The following is a 24,665-nucleotide window of genomic DNA, read 5'->3' as shown; positions in this document are numbered from 1 at the left end:
TCTGTCATTTTTCTTTAAATATCTTAAATAGCTCTTGGACCATACCATCATTTCGTGGTTGCCTATTTCAGTCAGGAAAACAAGTGGACATTTATAAGTTATGCTTCTTAAATGTCAGAAGTTTGATGCATCTCATCATTTTTAGTTTACTTTATGCTGAGTACGTTTTCATATTGAAGGAATCTGGTGTAATAGTAAATAGGCAAGACACATACATAAAAGAAATAGAACGTGGATGATACAATTGTTATTTAAAATATATGTATAAACAATGTAACTATTTGAAATGTAAAGACTTGGGCCAGACACATATTTTCAAGGTGATGCAGCATTATTTTTAAAGTAATATAATAAGTAAAAAGTTTGATTTATAACAGGATTTTGACATGTCATGAGTATTTGTATCATGCACAACTATCATTGTGCGGGTTATATTAAGCACAATTTAGGGATGAAAATAAGAAAACATTGATTGTATCAGATTCATATAGGTCAGTCAGTTTCCCATTTTAAAGTGTCAACTTTATTTCCCCTTGTGGACCTAACCCTAAGTTCACTCAATAAATTCATTATAGGCTTATGCATAATCTTTCAATGGAAATTAATACAATGATCTACGGCACATAATACCAGATAACACCACATCTTTGTTCTTTGTTTTGTATGTTTATTGCAAACTGTTTCGTTATAGTACATATACTCATTTTGTTAAAACTGTTTGCTAAGGGTGGAATGAATGAGATGCAAAGTATAAAAAAAGGTCTTTAGCTCCAAACATTGCTGTGCTGGGTTGGGTGTCAAGATGGTGGAGGTGGATATAATTTCCTGTACTTGCTCTGCATCCAAACCCGGTGCATTGCTACTTTCTTTCCTCTGTTCACTTGAAGTCGTCTGTCCTCCAGGTTCTGAATTTCTTCCAATCCAGCATTGGAAAATAGTTCATGAACTTCTTCTGTAAAGCATACAGTAAATAATAAAAGTCAGTAACCAGAGATAACTGTTAGATAACATAACTGTTATTTTTTACTGAAACATTTCCGACTTGATCGGACAATAATAAGTATTATCGTATCGTATTAAAAATCTAAATGCCTAAAAATATTAAGGCTTGAATACTCTGTTAACTCCAAGTACCCAAATAGTATCCTCCTCTTTAATTTAACGGTCCTGTAAATAAATATATTTTGCACTTACAAGAAAATACCAAAAATACCTTTAGTGAAAAAGTAGACACAGGTTCCATCTCCACGTGTGTAGAAATTCTCTGATAAGCACCGTCCTGTAAAGGATTAAAAGGTTAAACGATTTAAGATAAAATGGAATACATTGGCAAAAAACACTTCACACACAGAGGGGAATACAGAATATACAACATACAAGTGTAATGTTAGTTAAATGGCTTTATTCAGGTGTGCATTACTAGTTGTAGACTCACCCTTCTTAAACCTGAGTTGTGAGAAGTCGTATCTCCCATAATCACGGAAGAGAAATATCCCTCCATGTTTCAGGTATGTAGATAGATGGTTCACAATTCCATGCAATCTGTCAATGGAATTTCAATGAATAAAAAAATTATCTTGTACAATAGGATTTCAGCTAACGAACAAAACACAAGATATATATAAATTAACAAACAGCACTGAAGTATTGAGCTGACGTGTCTTACTGTACATGGACAATGCTTATGCATGGACAATGCATTTGGTAAAACAACAAAAACAAAACAATTAAATATGTATGCCACCACGCCTTACAATTAAAGCAAACCACTATAGAGTAAAGGTTTTACTCAGTGATATATTATACAGTTACATATAGATGTTATAATGAGATATAGAACAATAGATCTGGCAGGTGAGAAATTATGTCAGACTCTGCTGTCTTTTAACCTTCACCTACCTCTCTGGATGAATCGAGGAGAGGACAAAGACTGCGAGAATAATATCCAGGCTCTGAGGAGGGAAGGGGAAGGAGGCGGTCTCCTCACAAATGTCATGGACAAAAGCATGACACACAGAGTCATCATAGTCTGGATGGTCCTATATGAAGAAAAAAAAGCAGGCTAGAACCCAAACGGTTTGATAGTCACACAAACTACATTTCTAAATGATAGCTGAGATACAGACTGGAGCAAGAGTTTAGTGTTTGTATTGCAGGTATTGCTTTGAAGAAGTGTATTAACCTAAAAGCAGTTCTGTGCATTTTCATACCAAGCAATTTTAGAAAAGCTTACCTTGACCAGCTGAATGGCAGATTTGGAGAAATCACAACAGTATACAAATATGTCTGTCCCTCTGTGAAACATAAAATCACATTAATTACAAATATAGTACAGATGCACCCTTACTTTCATGAATCTGACATAAGGATTATAAATAATAATAATAGAGGAGGTGAGGACCCCCCTAGTAATTATTAGCTATTTTAGTTGCCATTATTCTGGGTATTTGAAATGTTTTGTTTTGTAAACATGTTGCACTGATAATGTAACCAGATTGATGTAGATTATGTGCAAATATCTCAAACTTTACTCACTTTATGGAATTAATGATGGGAAACACACTGTTTCCCACCCCACATCCAACCTGTAAAGAAAAAGTATATTTTGTTGCTTTTTAAATCCATTTGTAAGTGCTGTATTAGTATTGCAACTAACAGCATGCTACTGTTTTCATATCACAATTGTGTAATGGTCCAAATGCAACAATTCATATTTAAACAATCATATTCAAATCAATAAATGTGAGTTTTGAAAACCTCCAAGATCCTGTGTGATGCGTGCTGGCCAGGGAATGTGTTAGACTGTATGGCAGCTGTTTTTTTTTCTAGTGCTGCTTCTTGACAGGAGTCTGTTTGATGATTGGGGACGTCTGTATTTCTGTCATGGTTTTTGGGCCCGTTGTGTTGCCGGTGTCTGGTCTCTGTGTCTGTGCTGGCTCCAGCAGGTTGTGGGTATAACTCTGGATGATCCCCTGAAGGAAGCAGTTCTGGGAACTCTGAAAACAGCCACTTGCGATCTTTAAAGAACTTATCCTGGTGCATCGTGTAAAACTTGTCCCAGTATTGGCAAGCCTCGGTATCAAATGTTCCTGTGTGGAAAAGATTTTAGGATATTTTCAAAAAAAGGTTAACCCCAATCAAAACTTGGATAAATATTTGTGCGGGAATACATTCTTGCCTTGTTCCTCTAAAGGAATTTGTGTAGAGGAATTTTCTTTTGCCTTCTGCCGTGCGTTTTCTTTATCCTCTTCTGTCCATTGCACATGATCCCTAAAACATAAAGCATTATAAATCAATTGTTAATACATCTGCTCAACTATAGTAAATCACAAACTGTATCACTTAAAAAAATGTACCCTACATTTCAGCTCAGTGTGGTCAAAAGTGGTTCCACCTATTCTGTAATCCTGCTTTCCCCATAATAACAACAACAAATTGGTGACTAATTCAAATCTTATCACATTTTATCACTTACCACATGTTGTGCTTAAATATGTCATCAGGACTTGTCAGAATCCGTGAACCAAGTGGGGCTGAAGGTCTTCCTCCTGAGCTCTTTTGTCTTGAAAACAATCTGCTGGAAACTTTAGCCAATTTGGCAACAGTGAGGCTCCGAAGTGTATGCATTTTCTTCTGTAAAAAAAGCAGTAAGATTAATGTATCTTATAATTCTTTGACAATATTTTTGCATATTTCAGCTGATCAAATAAGTTATTAAGGATAATTTCCTCAACCAATGGGAGCACTTATTAAAAAATAACAAACATTCAAATTCAACATATCTGGATATACTTCGTTTTACAGGGAGGGGATTTGTTGGTAGGCCTATTTATTTACACTCCAGCACTGTAAATAGCAGTCTGAACCTTCTTGTTGACAAATTAATGAAGGCACAAAAGTATTTGTTTCGATACTTTAGTCAATGTAAACACAAATTAATGGAGAGCTGTAATGAACCCATACAGCAAAAATAATACTATGATATAAAATATAGGCCTACATTATATTTATTTTTCAAGTAAGAGGTCCACTTATCATCAAGAGGCATGTCGTGTGCCACAATTCCTCACGTAGAAGACGCTTTTAGAAGAATACGAAAAACTGGTCTTTATTTAACAGGTTACAAGTTTAATTTCTACAATATAGCACCGTTTTTTGTTCCTTTTCTTTAATTTAATAATTCAAAAATGTGTCTTCCAGTCTTGAAGTTACACACTCTCTGGTACAGTAGGTGGCGGCATGCACCTTCAAACGTTGGTTTGCAGCCCGCCATGAAACAAAAAGGAGAAGAAGAAGAAGAAGAACTACAAACATGGAGCGGCACAGAGCAGTTAGCATTGACTGTTAACAGTTAACTAACGTGTGTCAACGGTTTACTGTTGATATCCATTATTTCCACGCCTGAACGAACGCTATGTGTTGTATAACGAACTAACCCTAAGAACAGCTTTAGACCGAAGTAAACGAGAAGTCGTGGTGCACTGCTGTAACGGTGCTAACTTAGTTTGCGTTAGCTGGTAACTTTCCGCGTTAAACCCTAAAACCTTGGAAGAGGTTCAGTGTTGTCGGGGAGATGGAGCTCAGTGACGGACACTAACGTTATCACTAGGGAAACCATATCGCCCTTACCTGACTTTCTGTGCTCTTGGAGGTTAGCTCGGATGGTTTTCTTCTGTCATGCTACAACAAACAGTCCTGTAGTAGAACATAACCAGTGCCCCCTGCTGATGGCGCCGTACCGGAGAAAAGGAGCCATAAACGCCGCTGAGCTGCTGAGCCGGAGGAGCAGAGGTATCCGGGAAGCTGGCACTCTGAGCAGGCACAACATGAGGGTCCTGAGAGGTATCATCCTCCAGGTAACTCAAGACTGTTTTGCACATTTCTGCATGTTTTCACAATAATGTGTCATATTCTGTTGTATTTCTTTTTTCTTTTCCTTGTAAACTTGCTTTTCTATCTAAGTTTTAAAACATTTTTTAATAGTATTTCTATAGTTGCTATTACTTTACATCTCAATTTCTCTTAATGTGTTTATGTTTGCCCTATTGTACACAAAACCAATTTAATTATTGTAAACATACTTGGCAATGAACCTAATCATGATAGATATTCACAGTTGTTATAAATGCTTTATAAATGTACTATCTCCTTATTATTGTTACATTGTAGGACAGCAGGGAGTTCATTAAAGCATGGAGCAAGACCTCAAAATCCACAATAAAGTATCAGGATGGTAAAATCTACTTACAAAATTTCCAGAACTGCTACAGCTGGTGAGTAACAATAAGATTTGCTAAATGTATTATTTGGGGAAACATACTGTAAAATACAGAATATTACCTTTTCAGCTTTAGATCTATAACAACATCTTTAAAATGTGCATTAAACTGTAACATAATGCATCTCTTAAAAAATCTAAATCTGAGAATTTCTACAGGTAAACTGTAAACAGGTGGAATTTAATCTGGTAATTACCAGATGAAATTCCACCCAGTTTATTAATGTCATCTTTACAAAAATGCTGTGGTTAGAGCAGTGTTTCCCCTATACAAATAGCGGCGCCGCTGCGCTGCTGCTAGGGGGCGCCAGCCAGGTAAAACATTTTATTTTTATTTTTATAAATAATAATAAGTGCCGACCCTTTTTGGTGTTTGATTGTTTGTTATGTGGATTTGTAGTATTTGTGTGTTCAAAAAGGTGTATTTCGCTAAATCTTGAGACATTGCCACTGTATGTAATAGGCAGGCCCGGACTGGCCATCGGGAGGACCGGGAGGTTTCCCGATGACCTGGCCTGTTAAGTGGCCTGCTGGTCTGGCGATTTTTTTTAAATTATGTATTGTGAACGCAACGCTGCGCAAATGTGGGTTTGCCTCACACAGGGTGACAGTCTGTCTACATCAGGGGTCACCAACCTTTTTTAGGGTGAGTGCCACTTTCAAAAAATAAAACAAGTCGGGGGCTACTTTTACTCCTCTTTTTTTGTTTTTTGCAGTGTATAGCACATTTTAACATTATTATATGCGTATCTTTAACCTTTGTGTGCTGTTTGGGTCTGTGGGACCCGTTTTCAGTGTTTACTAAAAGAACATGTATTCAATTTAATTATTTTAACCTGCTTTATTTGGGGGTGGATGGGCCTCACCTCCTCTGGGGTCCTCACCTCCTCTATGGGGGTCCGGGGGCATGCTCCCCCGGGAAGATGGTTTTTTTAAATGTTGAAGTTAAATTCATCAATCTGGTGCACAAAATGAAAAAATGAATCCATAAAATGAATTTATGGATACAGCTCTCAACACTCGGATGAAAGGGAGCTGTATACTTTTCAATAATCCAAACATCCTTAGAATATGATCACAACCAATAACAAATAATTTAAACTGGTTTATTCTTATCTTATGTTACCTAGTAAGCATTCTTTCTTTCTATTTATGCATATTTTACTAATCACTCCCCTTTTAAACTGTTTTTTGATTTTTTTTTTTACTGTCCTATACAGTGGCGTTTCTATATGTACAAAAGTGGTGGGGCACAAAAAACTCAGATGTCTAAATATAAGCTTCTGCAGAGAGGTTCATGGCTGGTGAGACACTGGCACTGACTCTTCAGGTTTACAAATATATTAAATCAAAATATAATATTATTTTCAAAAGCTTTTTGTCTGATGCTTCAATTACCTTTAAACAGACAGTTCAACAGAAGGATACCCAAAAAAATGTAATTTCATCATTTAAATATTGAATTGTTTTCTCTTAGTAAGATCCCATTTTCAATAAAATTGCAGTCTTACCTTGACTTGAAGATTAAGTCCATTTGCCTATCCTTCTGGACAAAAATCACTATTACTTTTTTGTAAAAGTCCTCCTTATCTTCTTGTAGTTTCAAAAGTCTATCATAAATCTAATCTAATCAATAGATTTTTTATTCGAAAATGATAAAGTAGGGTAGACATGTGGATATTATCCGGCTGAACAAAACGTACATTTATCTAACAGCTACGTTTCCCACAGATCTTATTTTGAGCTATTTTCTAAAATCCTATGGAGAAATCTCGTTGCTTTTTTGTGGAGGGAAGCCATGCGCAGCTTACTTCCTGGTTTTAGGACGCCTCACTGCAGCTCTCTCTCCTCCTCTTCACACACCACACTTTTCGCGGCACACGTACTTACAGCCAATCAGCTCTGAATTATGTGAGATGACGTATGGTGGGGATGGCAGCACTTTGCCCCTATGGTCATTATTTTTTGCCACACACATTAAATAGGAAAATACTCTGAGCATGCGCAGTGTAGTTTTTGCAGTCACCGTTCACTTAGACAGTCAGAGGGAGGGGCAGGATCAGGTTTTGTCCCACATGGCTCTAAACAGCTCAATAGTCACACACTGTAGACACTAATTAGAAGAGCACAGACTAAAACAGCAATGTACAGACGAATCAGATGATTAAACATGATCTTAAAATATATTTTATATATTTTTTAATTTATTTTTTGCATTTTGTTGTAATCATTATTTTAATACTTTCTGCTGACACTAGGTGGGGCTGTGCCCCACCTGCCCCTAATGACCAGTCGCCACTGGTCCTATAGTACACATTGGAATGACTTCTTACTTTATCTATATTACATAGATAAAGGTGTACTCTCTCTAGCTCTCTCACTCTCTCCCTCCCTAGCTCTCTCTCTCTCTCTCTCTCTCTCTCTCTCTCCCTCTGTCTCGCTCGCTCACAGAGGCTGTGTGCTCCTCCGTGGCGATGACGGCCTGCGTTAAAAAATAATAAACATATACATGTTGTAAAGTGGGGGGACACAAACGGGATTTCGAAAAGAGCGGGGGACATGTCCCCAGTGGAAATTACGCCATGTGTGTGCAATAAAGTGCAATAAATATATATGCAAGTTACAACACACATAGTAAAACTCTGCCCCTCATGTGTTGTATAGGCTGGCACGACTAGGCTGTGTTCAATGGGGCTGATGTGTTGTCTAGATTCTGCCAGAAGGGAAATCAGCGGGGAGGTGCCACATTGCTTTTCTTCCCGACTGCAACGCTGGTCCCGCAAATCAAGCAAGAACGTGATTGGTCGATATTCATTGTGGGGTGGGGGGAGGAGGGGTGTTAGATAGATATAGAGTTGTAGTAAGTATAGAGTTCGCTATGATTTAGGTTTTGTTTATGCATAGGGTAGATTCTTTTAATTACATTTCCTTTTTTGTTTTGTGTATTTTATACATTTTGGATTTGCTTGGCGAGCTATATTTAGAACATGCCCCGTGGGCGACTCACGTTGCCCCTGCGGGCGACTAAGTGAGTTGTACCCCCTAGATCAGGTCTCTAGTAATTGTGTGCTCAAAGTGCACCAGATTGAAGCATTTTACTTTAAATGTTCAACAAAATCTTCCCGGGGGGGGGCATACCCCCAGACCCCCCTAGAGGAAGGGACGTCCACCCCCCAATTAAAACATGTTCATACAATACTGAATACATTTGAAGCCATTTTGTCATATATTACCTATGTCAATAGGTTTCTGTTTTTGTCTTTTGTAGAGATTTTTCATTTATTCTTTATATATAAAATCTCGCCTAGGGCAGAAAATTGGCTAGAACCGGCCCTGGTACTAGGCCTCAAGCAACGCTGCTATGACTCCATCCTAGGGCAAACACTGTAGAGTAACAACATGTAACATAACTGTCTTGTGTCATGATGTTTAAGTAGATGGCATCAAGGTATAAAATGTAAAGGACACAGACAATATAATAAAATATGTTTGCTCTAACTAACAATGAGTGATTAAATCTTCTGATTCCAGTGTTTATTCAGAGCCTCAACTTCTTTACAAACTGCCCAAGAGATCTAAATTGGAGAAATTTGAAGATGCCCTGTTGTGTCAGAGCTCGCTTGTAAGTGAAATGAAACAAAAAAAGCTGCATTTTCCATGACAATATTTTAAAAACTCATATTCAGATTGTTGTTTTCTTTGTTTTGTTGACAGGAAAGTACGTTAGCCTCCCCCTCTGATCATAAACCCAGCCTCTTGGCTCTAACGGCCGATAACTGGCTGTGTCGCCTTTCAGCTGAAACGGGAGAAGAGCTGCAGAGAGTTTACCTCTCTTCGAAACACAAGTTCAGGTATCCTCAAGGCTTTGAGTTTTCTGTTCTTAGGTTGTAAATTAATATATGTATTCACAGTTAACTATACTCGGTTGTGTTCTGGCAGGTATCTTGGCTGGGATGTCACTCAAGAGATATTTTATGTTAAATCTGTTCAAAACAAAGAATCATCTTTAGCACGACAGGTAAGTTATTTTCTGAAGTTCTGTGCCTTACTGAAGAGTGATTGGACACTTTATTCAAAGTAATTAAGGTTCTTGCTGTGAATGGATTTTTGGCATGTCACACATTTAATAGGCTTATTGAGTCAATCCAAGAAAATAGATATAAAATCAGTCAGTGAAAGGTATTACTAGTCAAGAGCTGAAACAAAAACAAAATCATGGAGCATGCCCATTACAATTTATCAGAGCTCAGAATACGTCTTTAAGTTTGAAAAGCTAGTTTACATTTATTTCTTATTTATTTATTTGCAGGCAGGTATCACTCAGAATACAGTGATGCATATGGCCATCTTTCATGTCTTCCCCCTACAAATTCTGGGCATGTTGGAGATCAACAAAAAGGTATCCAGATTTGTTTGTATTTTTTTCTTATTCTCAATTGTGCTGCAGATGTTATATGTAAATCTTATTTTTTCAGATATTTGGCAATGGGGTCACCGATGTTGATCTGTCTCTAGGTGTCCTTGTGGTGTCTTACAGCAACAAGTCAGTGAAGCTGTACAGTTTTGAGCACATTGTACAAAAGGTATATATTTTTTGAACCTCAAAGAGTTTTGTGCACACTGTTAAGCAAGTTGAATATTTGATTAAATCAGATGTTTAAACATTGCAAGAGAGCACAGTTGTTGAACATTTGAATATGTGTGAATGTTTGCATATTCAGTGTTTTACTATCGTTCTGGCCCATCTTGCTTTATACAGCTCTGTCTATCTGTTGAATACTTTCTTTGTTTTCAGTACTTGACAGAGAAGTTAATGCTTGGAAAGCAGAGTTCACTTCTTGGAGGCAAAACTGTGGGAGTTACTCCGTTTGGTATCCCAGTAAATATCCAGATCACAGGTGAGACTGTTTTCGAATCCAGATCGGTGTTATCTTTGTGCTAAATATTTATCTTCTTACTTACTGCAAACACATTTTTTTTAGATTAGAAAGTAAACTTGATAATTTGTATGTCTTATTGCGCAGATTGTCCTCCAGTGCTCTTTGAAGTGTCATGCGCTCATAACAGTTTCCAGATTGGAGGCTACCCGTTGCACTACATCTACACACCACCGCATAAAAGTCACGAAGGCACTCACCACATCTGTTCTCTCAAGGAAAGCACTTTAGTAAGTTTAAGAAATCCTCTTTAATCATACACAATAACATGACAATAATGATTTGGCCATCTAAATACGAAGTGTGGCATATGCCTGGCAATGATAGAAAAATATCCTCAATCTTGTTGTCTGATGGAACACCAAATTGGCCTGAGCTTTTGAAAGTGTCAGGGTAAGAAGGGCCACACATGTTGGTGACAGTCTTTGTATTCAGCTGCTGGACAGAGCAGCTAAATCTGTAATCACTATTCAAAACCCTGCAATGGTCCACTTTATGCAGATCTTTTCTGCATGTGTCACAACAAATAAAAACTTCTCTATTTTTTGTGCTTGTACAGTTCTATTAAAAAAAATGTACAAAAGAGCAACCTAGCTATAGTTATGTGCTTATAGTGCTGTTTGCTATACATTTGATTTCTATGCAATTCATATTGTATGTCCTAGTCAATCATTTATTGTAATTATTTTTTTAATATATGACATTAGGCAATAAATGGTATACAAAACATGGACTGCTGCTCTCTAGTGAGTGATGCCATCTTCTTCCACCCTGATGACTCGGGGAGAATCTTTCATGTTGGACCTGCCACAATAAAGTGAGTACTCGAGTCAGCTTTTACAGTACATGAGACAATGAATGAAACCTGCAAGGAAAAACTGGTAAAATGTCTGTGGTTTGGAGGCAAATGTATCCAAACAAACACATCCTGAGACGTCTGACTTTTATGAAGTGGTCCTTTGCTGCATAAACAAATAGTATGATACTTTCTTTACTTTTATTATGTTATTATACTGGACTTGTTATACAATATGTTTTTTTTTTTCAAGTGTCCTTAAAATCAAAGGTGAACTGAACAGTGGGTTACCATCAAAGGTAGTTAAGGATTTCTCCATGGCAACTCTTCGAAACAACAATGTAAGTGTCATTATCTACCTACTAAGCCTAATATGCTGTGCTTCATACAGACATAGTTTGACTTAATGTATCATGAATGTATATGTATCACATGTGTGCACAATGACAATATGTGTGCGATTGAAATGGTATATTTATGATTCCTACTTTAGCCCTCACAAGTAACTGTCACGTCATCGGGCCGCACAGTGAAGAACAGATTTCATCAGCTGGATGATGACCCAGATTTAGAGGTAAAAATGTATGCTTTAGCTATTGATACAGTATCTTTATTTTTACAGTAAATGTTAGTGTGTTAACACAGGTTTGAAAGGAACTTTCTCCTTGTTTTCTTTTTTCCGACATCATTATTAGCTGCACCTGTAACCTTTCCCTACACAATGTTACATTATTAAAGGTGGGGTAGGTAAGTTTCAGAAACCGGCTCGAGTGCACTAAAATTTGAAAGTACACAGCCGAAAAGAATCCGCCCCTTCCTTCAGACTTCCTTACAGAGCACCTCACCCAACACACATGAACGCGCAATGCACGCTCAATGAGGGCACGAGATACATTTGTGCGTGCACCAGATGGAAGGCTGACAGACAGGGCGGCAATCCGTGCTTTTTACAGTATTACGGCTTCCTAAGATGACTTTTTTTTATGGATTTGTTGTCAAAGCACTTAAGATATTCATTGCTATCTGGATGTTGAGAGCATTCCATGGAATATAACAAAAAGTGTATCTCGGTTTCTCAAACTTACCTACCCCACCTTTAATGTATATAGCAAGAATAAGGGTCAGTAAAGGCAAGATGTTCTGCTGTGAATCTGATCTTAAAAGAGAATGCCATTTAAAAATGAGGATACGGCGGAGCTTATGTTTTATCTTTGGCAACCTTATATTTACTCTGCATGGCTTCAGAATAATGTTACTTTAACTTTACAGACATTCCATATGGTGGAATATGAGGATGAGCTTGACCTTTTGGCAGTGGTGGTAACTAATGGTGAGGAGGGAGAAGGCAGAGCCCACATCCGACTGCACGACAACCAGAGTGGGCAGTTACTTCGGACGGTTGATCTGGAGGAACCATGGGACGAAGTGAGTGACCCAACGTGATTCTACCCATTTTAAAGTGTCTGTGTACATGTGTTCATGTGTTCATGTGTGCTCTTATCTTTTCTTTCAGACGTACCGACATGAGTTGTTTTTTGATAAGGACACAATTGTTCATATTGAACAAAAGAACACCAACTTCTGCTGCCATGTTTACAAACTCAAGGCTGCCAGAAAATAAGTGCCAATTACTTTGTAAGGATACATCAATATTTGAATTCAAAACTCAAATTGTTTTTGTACAGGTTTTCTGTTAAACATATCTGGATCACTGTGTCAATGTTTCTTATGTGTGGGTTACATTAACTTGGTCCGTCTCAAATATCAACATTATTTACACTCTTTATCTTTAAAAAAAAAAAGGGTTTTGGTAATAAGTAAATGATGGTCCTTTGCTACTTGTCATCCTCTCTCTCCCTGTCCTCAAGTAAAAGTAATAAAGTATTGACATCAACATATATTGAAATAACTAATGTTGCCCATATTAGAATTATCTATATTTGAGGATTAAAATAAGTGAATAATAATGTATTAGTGGATTATATTTTGTATTTATGCATTCACAGTACTTGAGTAAATGTAGCCCACTCAGTCACAGTCCACTGGTTGTAGCCTAATAGATAAAACATAAAGAAATTGTAATTAGATTTTAATTTGTAGCATTACATTTTCGTAATTTTGCAATGTTTTTCATTCTTATTTGAATCACTTTATTTTTCACATTAAATGTTTAGCTAATTGTTTAGCTACATTAAATGTAGCTTTCCAATTGACTGAACTTCAGGTTTTTTTTCCCGTTTAAAAGACCCTCCACTCTAACAATGAAATGGTTATCTCGATTAGGAAATTACGGCTATGACTTTCATTATCACTATAATTTCTGGACAGCAGCCCATAATCCAAAGAATTCAGAGGAAGTGAAATAAAATATTATAGAAACTCAAAGATATTGCAAGACACGTGTTACTCAAACGCAGCAGTGTTGTCAAAGACATTGCTCAAAAAACATCCTACGCTGAGATGAATCATCAGTGTTTTGGTCAGAGAATGATGCAGCGATTTTCTTCAACTAGTCCAGCGTTTCTCAAAGTGTGGGGCGCGCAGAGGTGTGATAGGTGGGTTGCGCAAAATACATTTTTTTTTCACATTTATTTATTATTTATACACTGGTGGAATATCAAAACAACGACCCGCCCGGGGTGCAACACGTATCAATGAAAAGCGACCCTCTACCACACAAAACAACACCTGTCGATAACCCAATTTGTGTTCTTTGAAATTGAAAAGGATATTGCATTGTGTTTGTTACTTTCGTTGCAGTTGTATGTCTTAAGTGTAATTTGGCATGCTTTTATTTTGAAGGCAAATTTACGCTGTTGACAGTTGTTGTTGCTATGGAAACAAGAAACGTTTCACAGCGGGCGGAACTTGTCATAAAGTCCGCGATAATAAAGCCCACCCATTTAGAGGGAAGATATGATTGGTCCAATTGTACTGTCATTTGACATTACTCTCGTTCAGTTACAGTTTTGTTCAGCTGGCCCTCTGTGAATTCATAGCTGGACGTCCAATCAGCTCCTGTCTTCACAGACTCGCAGAGAGGAGCTTCTTTCATTTAACCCTTCACATTCAAACAGAAACTGAATAGGCAGATTCAAAGGATTTATTTATTTGGAAATATTATTTTAAATACAATTTAATCAAGTTATTTTTGGTAAAACTATTGACAAATATTACTAAAAACATATTTAAAAAAAATATATAAAGAAAAATATAATTTGTTTTAATGTTTTTAAATATTATTTTGTAGAATATCTTAGGCCCTCAGAGACAGGCTCGCCACTGGTAAAAATCTCTCATACACACGTCTGAAACGCTCTCACAGACACACACAACAGCGTTGCAGTCGGGAAGAAAAGCAATGTGGAGCGAGAGAGCGAGAGAGCAAGAGAGAGAGAGCACACCTTTATCTATTTAATAAAGTTGTACAAAATAAAGTAAGAAATCATTCCAATGTGTACTATAGGACAGTAAAAAGTTTAAAAGGGGAGTGATTAGTCAAATATGCATAAATAAAAAGAAAGAATGCTAACTAGGTAACATAAGATAAGAAGAAACCAGTTTAAATGATTTGTTGTGATCATATTCTAAAGATGTTTGGATTATTGAAAAGTATACAGCTCCCTTTCATCTGAGTGTTGAGAGCTGTATCCATAAATTCATGTTGGGCTCAAAGTAGGGCTGCTCGATTATGGCAAAAATCATAATCTCGATTATTTGGGTCAATAATTGATATCACGATTATTAAAAACGATTAACCATTTACTTTGAAAAACATCAATTTATTGAAGAAAGTAATTTGAAAAGTATGTTTTTAACAGTTGATTACCCTGAACTTTAAGTATAATTCAACTGAAAATTTGGCTTGGCAATTGGAAGGTCACCAGTTCAAGTCCCGGCAAGACCAAGTGCTACCGAGGTGTCCCTGAGCAAGGCACCGTTCCCTACACTGCTCCCCGGGCGCTGTTCAAAATGGCTGCCCACTGCTCCTAACACTAGGATGGGTCAAATGCAGAGAAACAATTTCCCCACGGGGATTAATAAAGTATATCAAAATCAAAAAAAAACTTATTTAAAAAATAAATAAAATCGTTTTATTTCGATTATGTTGTTTTCATAATCGTTGCAAGCCAAAATCGTAATTGCGATTAAAATACGATTTAATTGAGCAGCCCTAGCTCAAAGTGCACCAGATTGATGCATTCAACTTCAACATTTAAAAAAAATCTTCCTGGGGGTGCATGCCCCCGGACCCTCGAGGATGTGACGTCCACCACCAAATAAAGCAGGTTAAAATAATTAGATTGCATACATTTTATTTTAGTAAACACTGAAAACGGGTCCCACAGACCCAAACAGCACTCAAAGGTTAAAGGTAGCATATAATAATGTTAAAATGTGCTAAATATATACACTGCAAAAAAACTAAAAAGAGGAGTAAAAGTAGCTCACGACTTGTTTTATTTTTTGAAAGTAACCCTCATCCTAAAAAAAGTTGGAGACCCCTGTTATAGAACGATACATTTGACAATTTTAAGCTTGGCCTACCATTTTATTGGAGCGATGAGGAACAGGTGGGGCTTGAAAAGGCCCACCTGTTCAAAGTGGGGAATGACAGAAAAAGTTTGAGAACCACTGAACTAGGCTGCAGTCGGATAGTTTAAAAATCAGCTCCTAAGTTCTAACCCTATCGTCTATTCCTTGACCTCTGAGTGAAACGTCACGGGGTTAAGGGATAGTGGATAGGAGAATTCAAAAGGACTTAGGAGAAGAGACTGCGGGGCTGAAGTCGAATAGTCCATTTAGCTTAGGAACCTTCCTAAAGGAGTGAAATGACCCGGAAGTCCCTCAGTGGCAGCCATGATAAGTGCCGTTCGAATTCTCTAGAATGATGAGAATGAAAGGAAAGGAGGTTTCAAACTTCCTTTATCACCTCCTTTAGCTTAGGAACCACTGGACCTCCCTAACCGACAGGAGAAGCGAAAATGCTGCCCCACAATGCCTTGCAGCCGCAGCATTTGCCGTCACTCAACAGTCGGCCGTTCACGGAAACAACCGATTATGAGAAATGATATCATGAAAGTTACGGTGCTTATTAAGCATTTTAAAACGTATGTGGTAAGTTGCCAAAGTGCTTTGTTTTGAACATTCATCAGTATTATAATCAAAAAGAGAAATATGAACGTTAGTTTTTACTGAAATGATCAAATAAAGTCAACATTTCACAGTCTTCACTGAGCTGTGTGGGGTTTGTTCAACTTTTAAAAGATGTTTGAATGGTGATATACACAGTGATAGATGTTAAGGACTAACGTTTATAATAAATACATTTGTATTGATTTTAAGATCTTTTCATAGTTCATACAATCTTTGGGATCATTAGTATTAATGTGGACTGGAGGGAGAGGGAGACGAGCAGAAGTTTCACTTTCCTTTTTTATTTCAATTCCAACTTTGGTCATGAAGAATATGTTTCTCTGTTGTCCACGTTCATAAAGCAAAGCAGCAGCATCAGAGCACGGTGCAGAGTCTCTAGATGACTTTACAGTAGTCCCTCCTTCTTATTAAACATCCATGTTGTAGTCCGCTGTATAGAAAACTGTGGTTTCCATAGTTTCCCCACAGCAGCAGACGCACACAATGACGTCCGCTGGCGCATCATAAACACGTCGGATAGTGAAAGTGCATTCGGATTCTCTAAAGTACCGCAGTCTCTTCTCCTAAGTCCTTTTGAATTCTCCTATCCACTATCCCTTAACCCCGTGACGTTTCACTCAGAGGTCAAGGAATAGACGATAGGGTTAGAACTTAGGAGCTGATTTTTAAACTATCCGACTGCAGCCCGGTACTTTAGAGAATCCGAATGCACTTTCACTATCCGACGTGTTTATGATGCGCCAGCGGACGTCATTGTGTGCGTCTGCTGCTGTGGGGAAACTATGGAAACCACAGTTTTCTATACAGCGGACGACAACATGGATGTTTAATAAGAACGAGGGACTACTGTAAACTCATCTAGAGACTCTGCACCGTGCTCTGAAGCTGTTGCTTTGCTTTATGAACGTGGACAACAGAGAAACATATTCTTCATGACCAAAGTTGGAATTGAAATAAAAAAGGAAAGTGAAACTTATGCTCGTCACCCTCTCCCTCCGGTCCACATTAATACAAATGATCCCAATACGTATGATTGTATACTATGAACTAAAGATCTTAAAATCAATACAGATGTATTTATTATAAACGTTAGTCCTTAACATCTATCACTGTGTATATCACCATTCAAACATCTTTTAAAAGTTGAACAAACCCCACACAGCTCAGTAAAGACTGAAATGTTGACTTTATTTGATAACTTCAGTGAAAACTAACTATGGGCATAGATATGTCTCATAATTATTTGTGTGAACATAAAAATAATTTGTGTGTAAATATGTGATTTGTAAATGTAAAACAACATCCACAAATGCATTTAAAAGATTTTCAAACTCACAAATACATTTGCAAGTGTAAAACGGATCTGCAAATACGCTAAATATGTTCACAAATTAAAAAAAGATCAGTGAATATCTCTTTAACGTTTACAACTTTCGATCAGGCATTTGTGAATCCATTTTGTATTTGTGGACCAAAAATGCGCTCGCGGATCTCAACTCTCTGTTCACGGATCTCAAATCTCTGTTCGCGGATCGTCTTTTTACACACACGGAATTTTGAGACATATTTTCCGCCGGTCTCGGCTAAAATCTACTCGTGTCACTCGGTTATTTTCGGAAACCACGTGATGGCCCGCTGATGACTACATTTCCGCATGATTTCAAAGTAAGAGCATGATGGTTTGTTTAATGCTCTGTTTTTGTATTATAATGAACAGCGGAACGTTAGATGCATTCTTCATCACCATCACCCTCATCATCATGTTATAGTGATACAGTTAGTTTGTGTTATTGGTTCAATACAGCATATCTCGAGCACCTTCGTTGATGTTGAAGTGCAGGCGATACGCCACTTCCGGGTCCCGGGGGAGCAGCTGGCAGCGAAGCAGCCCAGATAAAACTCTTTCTTCATTGTTTGTTGTGTATTCAGTCAAGCGGGTCAAAGTTACAAAGCACTTCACATTTTATTAATCGGCCTAATTTTACTTTACCAGTGCAGTAATAAAGTAATCTGTAGAAAAGCACCGTATTTAGGTCAGCCTTCATAGTAAGGCTCCATTACATGTTATAATATTCATCGTGTCCTTTCTACTGATATATTCCTGTCTATTGCTTTCATTTGTATTTAATGTTATTGTGTTTATACTTGTTTCCACACATTTCACAATTTGGGATGAATGAAGTATCTATCTATATATGATATCCATCTATCTATATCTGTCTGTCTATCTGTCTGTCTGTCTGCCTACCTACCTACGTACCTACCTACCAACTAGTTGTTTTGTTTGGAAAGGTTTTGTCATTGTATTGCTCTTTACCAGCACCTGCAGTACAGGACTTTACATTGTAAATATTATATCAATCCATTGGTTTCTAGCATATATCATTTGCAAGTGTTTAAAACAAATGTGGGATCCTGATTTCATAAAAAGAAAGACATTCATGATTGTCCATCCATCCATCCATCTTCTCCCGCTTATCCGTGGTCGGGTCGCGGGGGTAGCAGTTCCAGCAGAGAGCCCCAAACTTTCTTTTCCCTGGCGACATCAACCAGCTCTGACTGGGGGATCCCAAGGCGCTCCCAGGCCAGCGAAGAGATATAATCCCTCCACCTGGTCCTAGGTCTACCCCTTGGTCTCTTCCCAGCTGGACGTGCCTGGAACACCTCCCTAGGGAGGCGCCCAGGTGGCATCCTAACTAGGTGCCCGAACCACCTCAACTGGCTTCTTTCGACGCGAAGGAGGAGCGGCTCAACTCCGAGTCCCTCCCTGATGACCGAACTTCTCACCTTATCTCTAAGGGAGACACCAGCCACCCGGCGGAGGAAACCCATCTCGGCCGCTTGTATCCGCGATCTCGTTCTTTCGGTCATGACCCATCCTTCATGACCATAGGTGAGGGTAGGAACGAAAATGGCCCGGTAGACAGAGAGCTTTGCCTTCTGACTCAGCTCCCTTTTCGTCACAACGGTGCGGTAAAGCGACTGCAATACCGCTCCCGCTGCTCCGATTCTCCGGCCCATCTCACGCTCCATTGTTCCCTCACTCGAGAACAAGACCCCGAGATACTTGAACTCCTTCACTTGGGGTAAGGACTCATTCCCTACTTGGAGTGGACAGTCCATCGGTTTCCTGCTGAGAACCATGGCCTCAGATTTGGAGGTGCTGATCCTCATCCCAGCCGCTTCACACTCGGTTGCGAACCGATCCAGTGAGTGCTGAAGGTCGCAGACCGATGAAGCCATCAGAACCACATCATCTGCAAAAAGCAGTGGTGCAATCCTTACTCCACCGAACTGCAGACCCCCCCCCCCACGACTACGCCTCGAAATCCGATCCATGTATATTACAAACAGGATTGGTGACAAAGCGCAGCCCTGGCGGAGGCCAACCCTCACCGGAAATGGGTCCGACTTACTGCCGAGGACCCGGACACAGCTCTCGCTTTGGGAGTACAGAGATTGGATGGCCCTGAGTAGAGACCCCCTCACCCCATACTCCCGCAGCACCTCCCACAGTAACTCCCTGGGAACCCGGTCATATGCCTTCTCCAAGTCTACAAAACACATGTAGACCGGATAAGCGTACTCCCAGGCCCCCTCCAGGATCCTTGCGAGAGTAAAAAGCTGATCCGTCGTTCCACGACCAGGACGGAATCCGCATTGTTCCTCCTCAATCTGAGGTTCGACAATCGGCCTGACCCTCCTTTCAAGTACCTTGGAGTAAACTTTCCCGGGGAGGCTGAGTAGTGTGATGCCTCTGTAATTGGCACACACCCTCTGATCCCCCTTTTTGAAAAGGGGGACCACCACCCCGGTCTGCCACTCCTTCGGCACTGTTTCCGACTTCCACGCAACGTTGATGAGACGTGTCAACCATGACAGTCCCTCAACACCCAGAGCCTTCAGCATTTCCGGGCGGATCTCATCCACCCCCGGGGCTTTGCCACTGTGGAGTTGTTTAACGACCTCAGTGACCTCCCACCGGGAGATTGGTGTTGATCCCCCGTCATACTCCAGCTCTGCCTCTAACATAGAGGGCGGAGTTGTCGGGTTCAGGAGTTCCTCAAAGTGTTCCTTCCAACGCCCCAACACTCCATCAGTTGAGGTCAACAACGTCCCATCCTTACTGTACACAGCTTGGATGGTTCCCTGCTTCCCCCTCCTGAGGTGTCGGACAGTTTTCCAGAACAACTTTGGTGCCGCCCGAAAGTCCTTCTCCATGTCTTGTCCAAACTTCTCCCACACCCGCTGCTTTGCCTCGGCCACGGATGAGGCTGCTGCCCTTCGGGCCTGTCGGTACCTTGCAACTGCCTCGGGAGTCCCCCGGGATAACAAATCCCTGAAGGCCTCCTTCTTCAGTCGGACGGCTTCCCTGACCACCGGTGTCCACCAGGAGGTTCGAGGGTTACCGCCCCTTGAGGCACCTAGGACCTTGAGACCACAGCTCCCCACCGCGGCTTCGGCAATAGAGGCTTTGAACACCGACCACTCTGGTTCAATGTCCCCAACCTCCACAGGAATGCCCGAAAAGCTCCGCCGGAGGTGTGAGTTGAAGGCCTCCTGAACTTGGGCCTCCTCCAGACGTTCCCAGTTCACCCGAACTACACGTTTGGGCTTACCAGGTCTATCCAGAGGCTTCCCCCGCCACTCGACCCAACTCACCACCAGATGGTGATCAGTTGACAACTCCGCCCCTCTCTTTACCCGAGTGTCCAAAACATACGGCCTCAGGTCCGATGATACGATAACGAAATCGATCATGGACCTTCTGCCTAGGGTGCTCTGGTACCACGTACACTTATGAGCATCCTTATGTTCGAACATGGTGTTTGTTATGGCCAATCCATGACTAGCACAGAAGTCCAGTAACAAACCACCACTCCGGTTCAGATCAGGGGGGCCGTTCCTCCCAATCACGCCCCTCCAAGTGTCTCCATCATTGCCCACATGTGCGTTGAAGTCTCCCAGCAAGACTAAGGAGTCCCCTTCAGGAGCCCCATACAGGACTCTTTCCAGGGTCTCCAAGAAGGCCGAATACTCTGAACTGCTGTTGGGTGCATAAGCACACACAACAGTCAGAGTTTTCCCCCCCATAACCCGCAGGCGTAGGGAGGCGACCCTCTCGTCCACTGGGGTAAACTCCAACAACGAAGCACCTAACCGGGGACTTGTGAGTATCCCCACACCCGCCCGGCGCCTCACACCTTGAGCAACTCCGGAGAAGAATAGAGTCCAACCCCTATCCAGAAGTAAGGTTCCAGAGCCGACGCTGTGCGTAGAGGTGAGCCCAACCAGATCCAACTGGTACCGCTCCACCTCCCGCACAAGCTCCGGCTCCTTCCCCCCCAGAGAGGTGACGTTCCACGTCCCCAAAGCCAGCTTCTGCCGCCCGGGTCTGGTCCGTCGAGACCCTCCGCTTTCACTGCCACCCTTCTGGCAGCGCACCCGACCCCATCGATGTTTCCCGTAGGTGGTGGGCCCGCGGGACGGAGAAGCGGAGGTGTTGCCCACGTTGCCTTTTCGGGCTGGGCCCGGCCGGGCTCCGTGGCAAGCCCGGCCACCAGACGCTCGCCGACGAGTCCTCCTTCTGAGCCTGGCTCCAGAAGGGGACCCCGGGCTTCCTCCGGGCCGGGTATCCTCACTTCTTGTTGTTTCTTTCATGAGGTCTTTTGAACCAATCTTAGTCTGGCCCCTTGCCTGAGACCAATTTGCCATGGGAGACCCTACCAGGAACACAAGGTTCCAGACAACACAGCCCCCAGGTTCATCAGGGCACACAAACCTCTCTACCACGGTAAGGTGCTGGTTCTTCAGAGAGGATTCATGATTGTCATATTTTATTATGTAGGATACAGGACTGGAATTATTCTTACTTTTTACTCCACTTCATTTATGCAACAACTTTATTTAATGTTATGATTAGATTGTTTTGCTTGTATCATCCTTTGCAAATACATTGTGACATACGTCACAATGCTGGGAACAGGGCTGTTTCTCTGAGAAACGTAGATAATCACTTATGAGAATATAATGCATTGGTGTATATTAAACTAGCCAACAGTATACAAAGCACTACAAAAGTTTTGTCAATATTAACCATAAACATTTACATTAGTGAAATGACACATCAGTCAATGTTTATTTTTATTTTATTTTTCACATACACAGCCTTCATAGTAAGGCTACATTAAATGTTATAATATTCATCGTGTCCTTTCCACTGATATATTCCTGTCTATTGCTTTCATTTGTATTTAATGTTATTGTGTTTATACTTGTTTCCACACATTTCACAATTTGGGATGAATGAAGTATCTATATAACCCCTTGCCCTTATTCCTCCGAGCTTAGCACTTTCTACTTTTGTTGTTATTTTGTTTTACTTGCTCGTAAGCGCTTTGAGCACCAGGAAAAGCGCTTTATAAATGTAATGTATTATTATTATTATTATATATGATATCCATCTATCCATATATCTATCTATCTATCTATCTATCTATCTGTACCTGCAGAGTACAGGACTTAAATATTGTACATAGTATATCAATCCTATAATATTTGTTTCTAACATTTAAAGTGCTTAAAACAAATGTGGGATATTCATTTGATAAAAGTAATTGACAAAGAAATTAACGATTGTCATATTTTATTATGTAGGATACAGAACTGGACTGTAGTCAAGCAAACTTACTTAATAACACATTCCACATACTTGTTCTTTGCGTCAGTGTTTCAATGTTATATTTTATAACCATATAAATTATTAAAACAATTAAAATACATGCCCTACCGTTGATTGTGCACACTTTTGCCTGAAATTAATCTCCCACTGCCAGGCCCACGCACAGTCAATATAAGTAATTATATTAATGCATAGGAATGTAGTGATACTTCTTTATTCTTCTTTTGTATACAATTATAACGGTACATAACAGCGGAAGAAAAGTATACATATTTTTACAGATCCCCTACATTGACTGGGAGGCCAGTGGTCATCTGCGTGAGGAACACTGGGAATAGTTGTTCCTGTCACCCGGAGTCCTCTGAGTGATCAACAGATGGAACACCTTAATGCTAATATTGACCCAATGTTACCATCAGATTCATTTGGAAAGGACATCTACTTGAACACATTACAGTTGGTTCTCTTTACGACTGGAAATTAAGAGCAATGGATCCATGGACTACCAGTAGCAGACAAAGTATTCAGATACTTGACTGAAGTAAAAGTCTTGCCTTTATAGTCTTACTTAAGTAAAGGTATGTAAGTACTAGCCAAATGGACTTACATTTGAAGTACTCATTATGCTTTAAAAGGTTCTCTGTATGTGTTAAAACTTTTGATTATATAGTTGCATTAATGTGTATGTGAAAAATAAAATAATAGATCAGATAGACAGATAGACAGACAGATATAGATAGATGGATATCATATATAGATAGATACTTCATTCATCCCAAATTGTGAAATGTGTGGAAACAAGTATAAACACAATAACATTAAATACAAATGAAAGCAATAGACAGGAATATATCAGTAGAAAGGACACGATGAATATTATAACATGTAATGGAGCCTTACTATGAAGGCTGACCTAAATACGGTGCTTTTCTACAGATTACTTTATTACTGCACTGGTAAAGTAAAATTAGGCCGATTAATAAGATGTGAAGTGCTTTGTAACTTTGACCCGCTTGACTGAATACACAACAAACAATGAAGAAAGAGTTTTATCTGGGCTGCTTCGCTGCCAGCTGCTCCCCCGGGACCCGGAAGTGGCGTATCGCCTGCACTTCAACATCAACGAAGGTGCTCGAGATATGCTGTATTGAACCAATAACACAAACTAACTGTATCACTATAACATGATGATGAGGGTGATGGTGATGAAGAATGCATCTAACGTTCCGCTGTTCATTATAATACAAAAACAGAGCATTAAACAAACCATCATGCTCTTACTTTGAAATCATGCGGAAATGTAGTCATCAGCGGGCCATCACGTGGTTTCCGAAAATAACCGAGTGACACGAGTAGATTTTAGCCAAGACCGGCGGAAAATATGTCTCAAAATTCCGTGTGTGTAAAAAGACGATCCGCGAACAGAGATTTGAGATCCGTGAACAGAGAGTTGAGATCCGCGAGCGCATTTTTGGTCCACAAATACAAAATGGATTCACAAATGCCTGATCGAAAGTTGTAAATGTTAAAGAGATATTCACTGATCTTTTTTTTATTTGTGAACATATTTAGCGTATTTGCAGATCCGTTTTACACTTGCAAATGTATTTGTGAGTTTGAAAATCTTTTAAATGCATTTGTGGATGTTGTTTTACATTTACAAATCACATATTTACACACAAATTATTTTTATGTTCACACAAATAATTATGAGACATATCTATGCCCATAACTAACGTTCATATTTCTCTTTTTGATTATAATACTGATGAACGTTCAAAACAAAGCACTTTGGCAACTTACCACCTATGTTTT

At 39.7% G+C, this 24,665-nt stretch overlaps 2 protein-coding genes across 6 annotated transcripts; one reads left to right on the top strand and one right to left on the bottom strand.

Annotated features, from left to right (window-relative positions):
• Positions 1 to 405: 405 nt before the first annotated feature.
• On the bottom strand, positions 406 to 4,720 carry mettl8 (methyltransferase 8, methylcytidine). Of its 5 annotated transcripts, none has more exons than XM_034110567.2 (10): positions 4,001 to 4,078; positions 3,476 to 3,633; positions 3,179 to 3,270; positions 2,758 to 3,089; positions 2,536 to 2,585; positions 2,234 to 2,294; positions 1,900 to 2,039; positions 1,436 to 1,542; positions 1,214 to 1,279; positions 406 to 952 (listed from the first exon to the last, which is right to left on the bottom strand). In XM_034110567.2, exons 1-10 carry the CDS (start codon positions 4,046 to 4,048, stop codon positions 798 to 800), a joined length of 1,209 nt encoding a protein of 402 aa, XP_033966458.1. In that variant the 5' UTR covers positions 4,049 to 4,078; the 3' UTR covers positions 406 to 797. The 5 variants fall into 5 exon arrangements, with proteins under 5 accessions (XP_033966458.1, XP_033966459.1, XP_033966460.1 ...); XM_034110568.2 differs by lacking the exon at positions 4,001 to 4,078 and adding an exon at positions 4,630 to 4,720 and having other exon boundaries at positions 407 to 952; XM_034110569.2 differs by lacking the exon at positions 4,001 to 4,078 and adding an exon at positions 4,437 to 4,512 and having other exon boundaries at positions 407 to 952.
• dcaf17 (ddb1 and cul4 associated factor 17) lies at positions 4,662 to 13,931 on the top strand. Its single transcript, XM_034110565.2, has 14 exons — positions 4,662 to 4,856; positions 5,170 to 5,273; positions 8,810 to 8,900; positions 8,993 to 9,129; positions 9,218 to 9,296; positions 9,588 to 9,677; positions 9,754 to 9,861; positions 10,074 to 10,176; positions 10,303 to 10,445; positions 10,923 to 11,032; positions 11,265 to 11,352; positions 11,505 to 11,585; positions 12,281 to 12,436; positions 12,525 to 13,931. The coding sequence occupies exons 1-14, from the start codon at positions 4,662 to 4,664 to the stop codon at positions 12,630 to 12,632; spliced, it is 1,593 nt and encodes a 530-aa protein (XP_033966456.1). The 3' UTR covers positions 12,633 to 13,931.
• Positions 13,932 to 24,665: the final 10,734 nt, after the last annotated feature.

The sequence above is a fragment of the Pseudochaenichthys georgianus genome, chromosome 21 (assembly GCF_902827115.2).
Source record: "Pseudochaenichthys georgianus chromosome 21, fPseGeo1.2, whole genome shotgun sequence".
NCBI lineage: Eukaryota > Metazoa > Chordata > Actinopteri > Perciformes > Channichthyidae > Pseudochaenichthys > Pseudochaenichthys georgianus.
This window is presented reverse-complemented; position numbering and strand designations above follow the sequence as displayed.

Coding starts and splice junctions, on each gene's coding strand:
- mettl8 (XM_034110566.2), bottom strand. CDS start 4,338: ATGCTAACTGCTCTGTGCCGCTCCATGTTTGTAGTTCTTCTTCTTCTT. Junction 3,634..4,245: donor CTGCAAACCAACGTTTGAAG/GTGCATGCCGCC, acceptor CTTTTTTTACAG/AAGAAAATGCATACACTTCG. Junction 2,040..2,233: donor CTGCCATTCAGCTGGTCAAG/GTAAGCTTTTCT, acceptor TTCTTCATATAG/GACCATCCAGACTATGATGA.
- dcaf17 (XM_034110565.2), top strand. CDS start 4,662: ATGGTTTTCTTCTGTCATGCTACAACAAACAGTCCTGTAGTAGAACAT. Junction 9,678..9,753: donor TGTTGGAGATCAACAAAAAG/GTATCCAGATTT, acceptor TTATTTTTTCAG/ATATTTGGCAATGGGGTCAC. Junction 11,353..11,504: donor CAACTCTTCGAAACAACAAT/GTAAGTGTCATT, acceptor TTCCTACTTTAG/CCCTCACAAGTAACTGTCAC.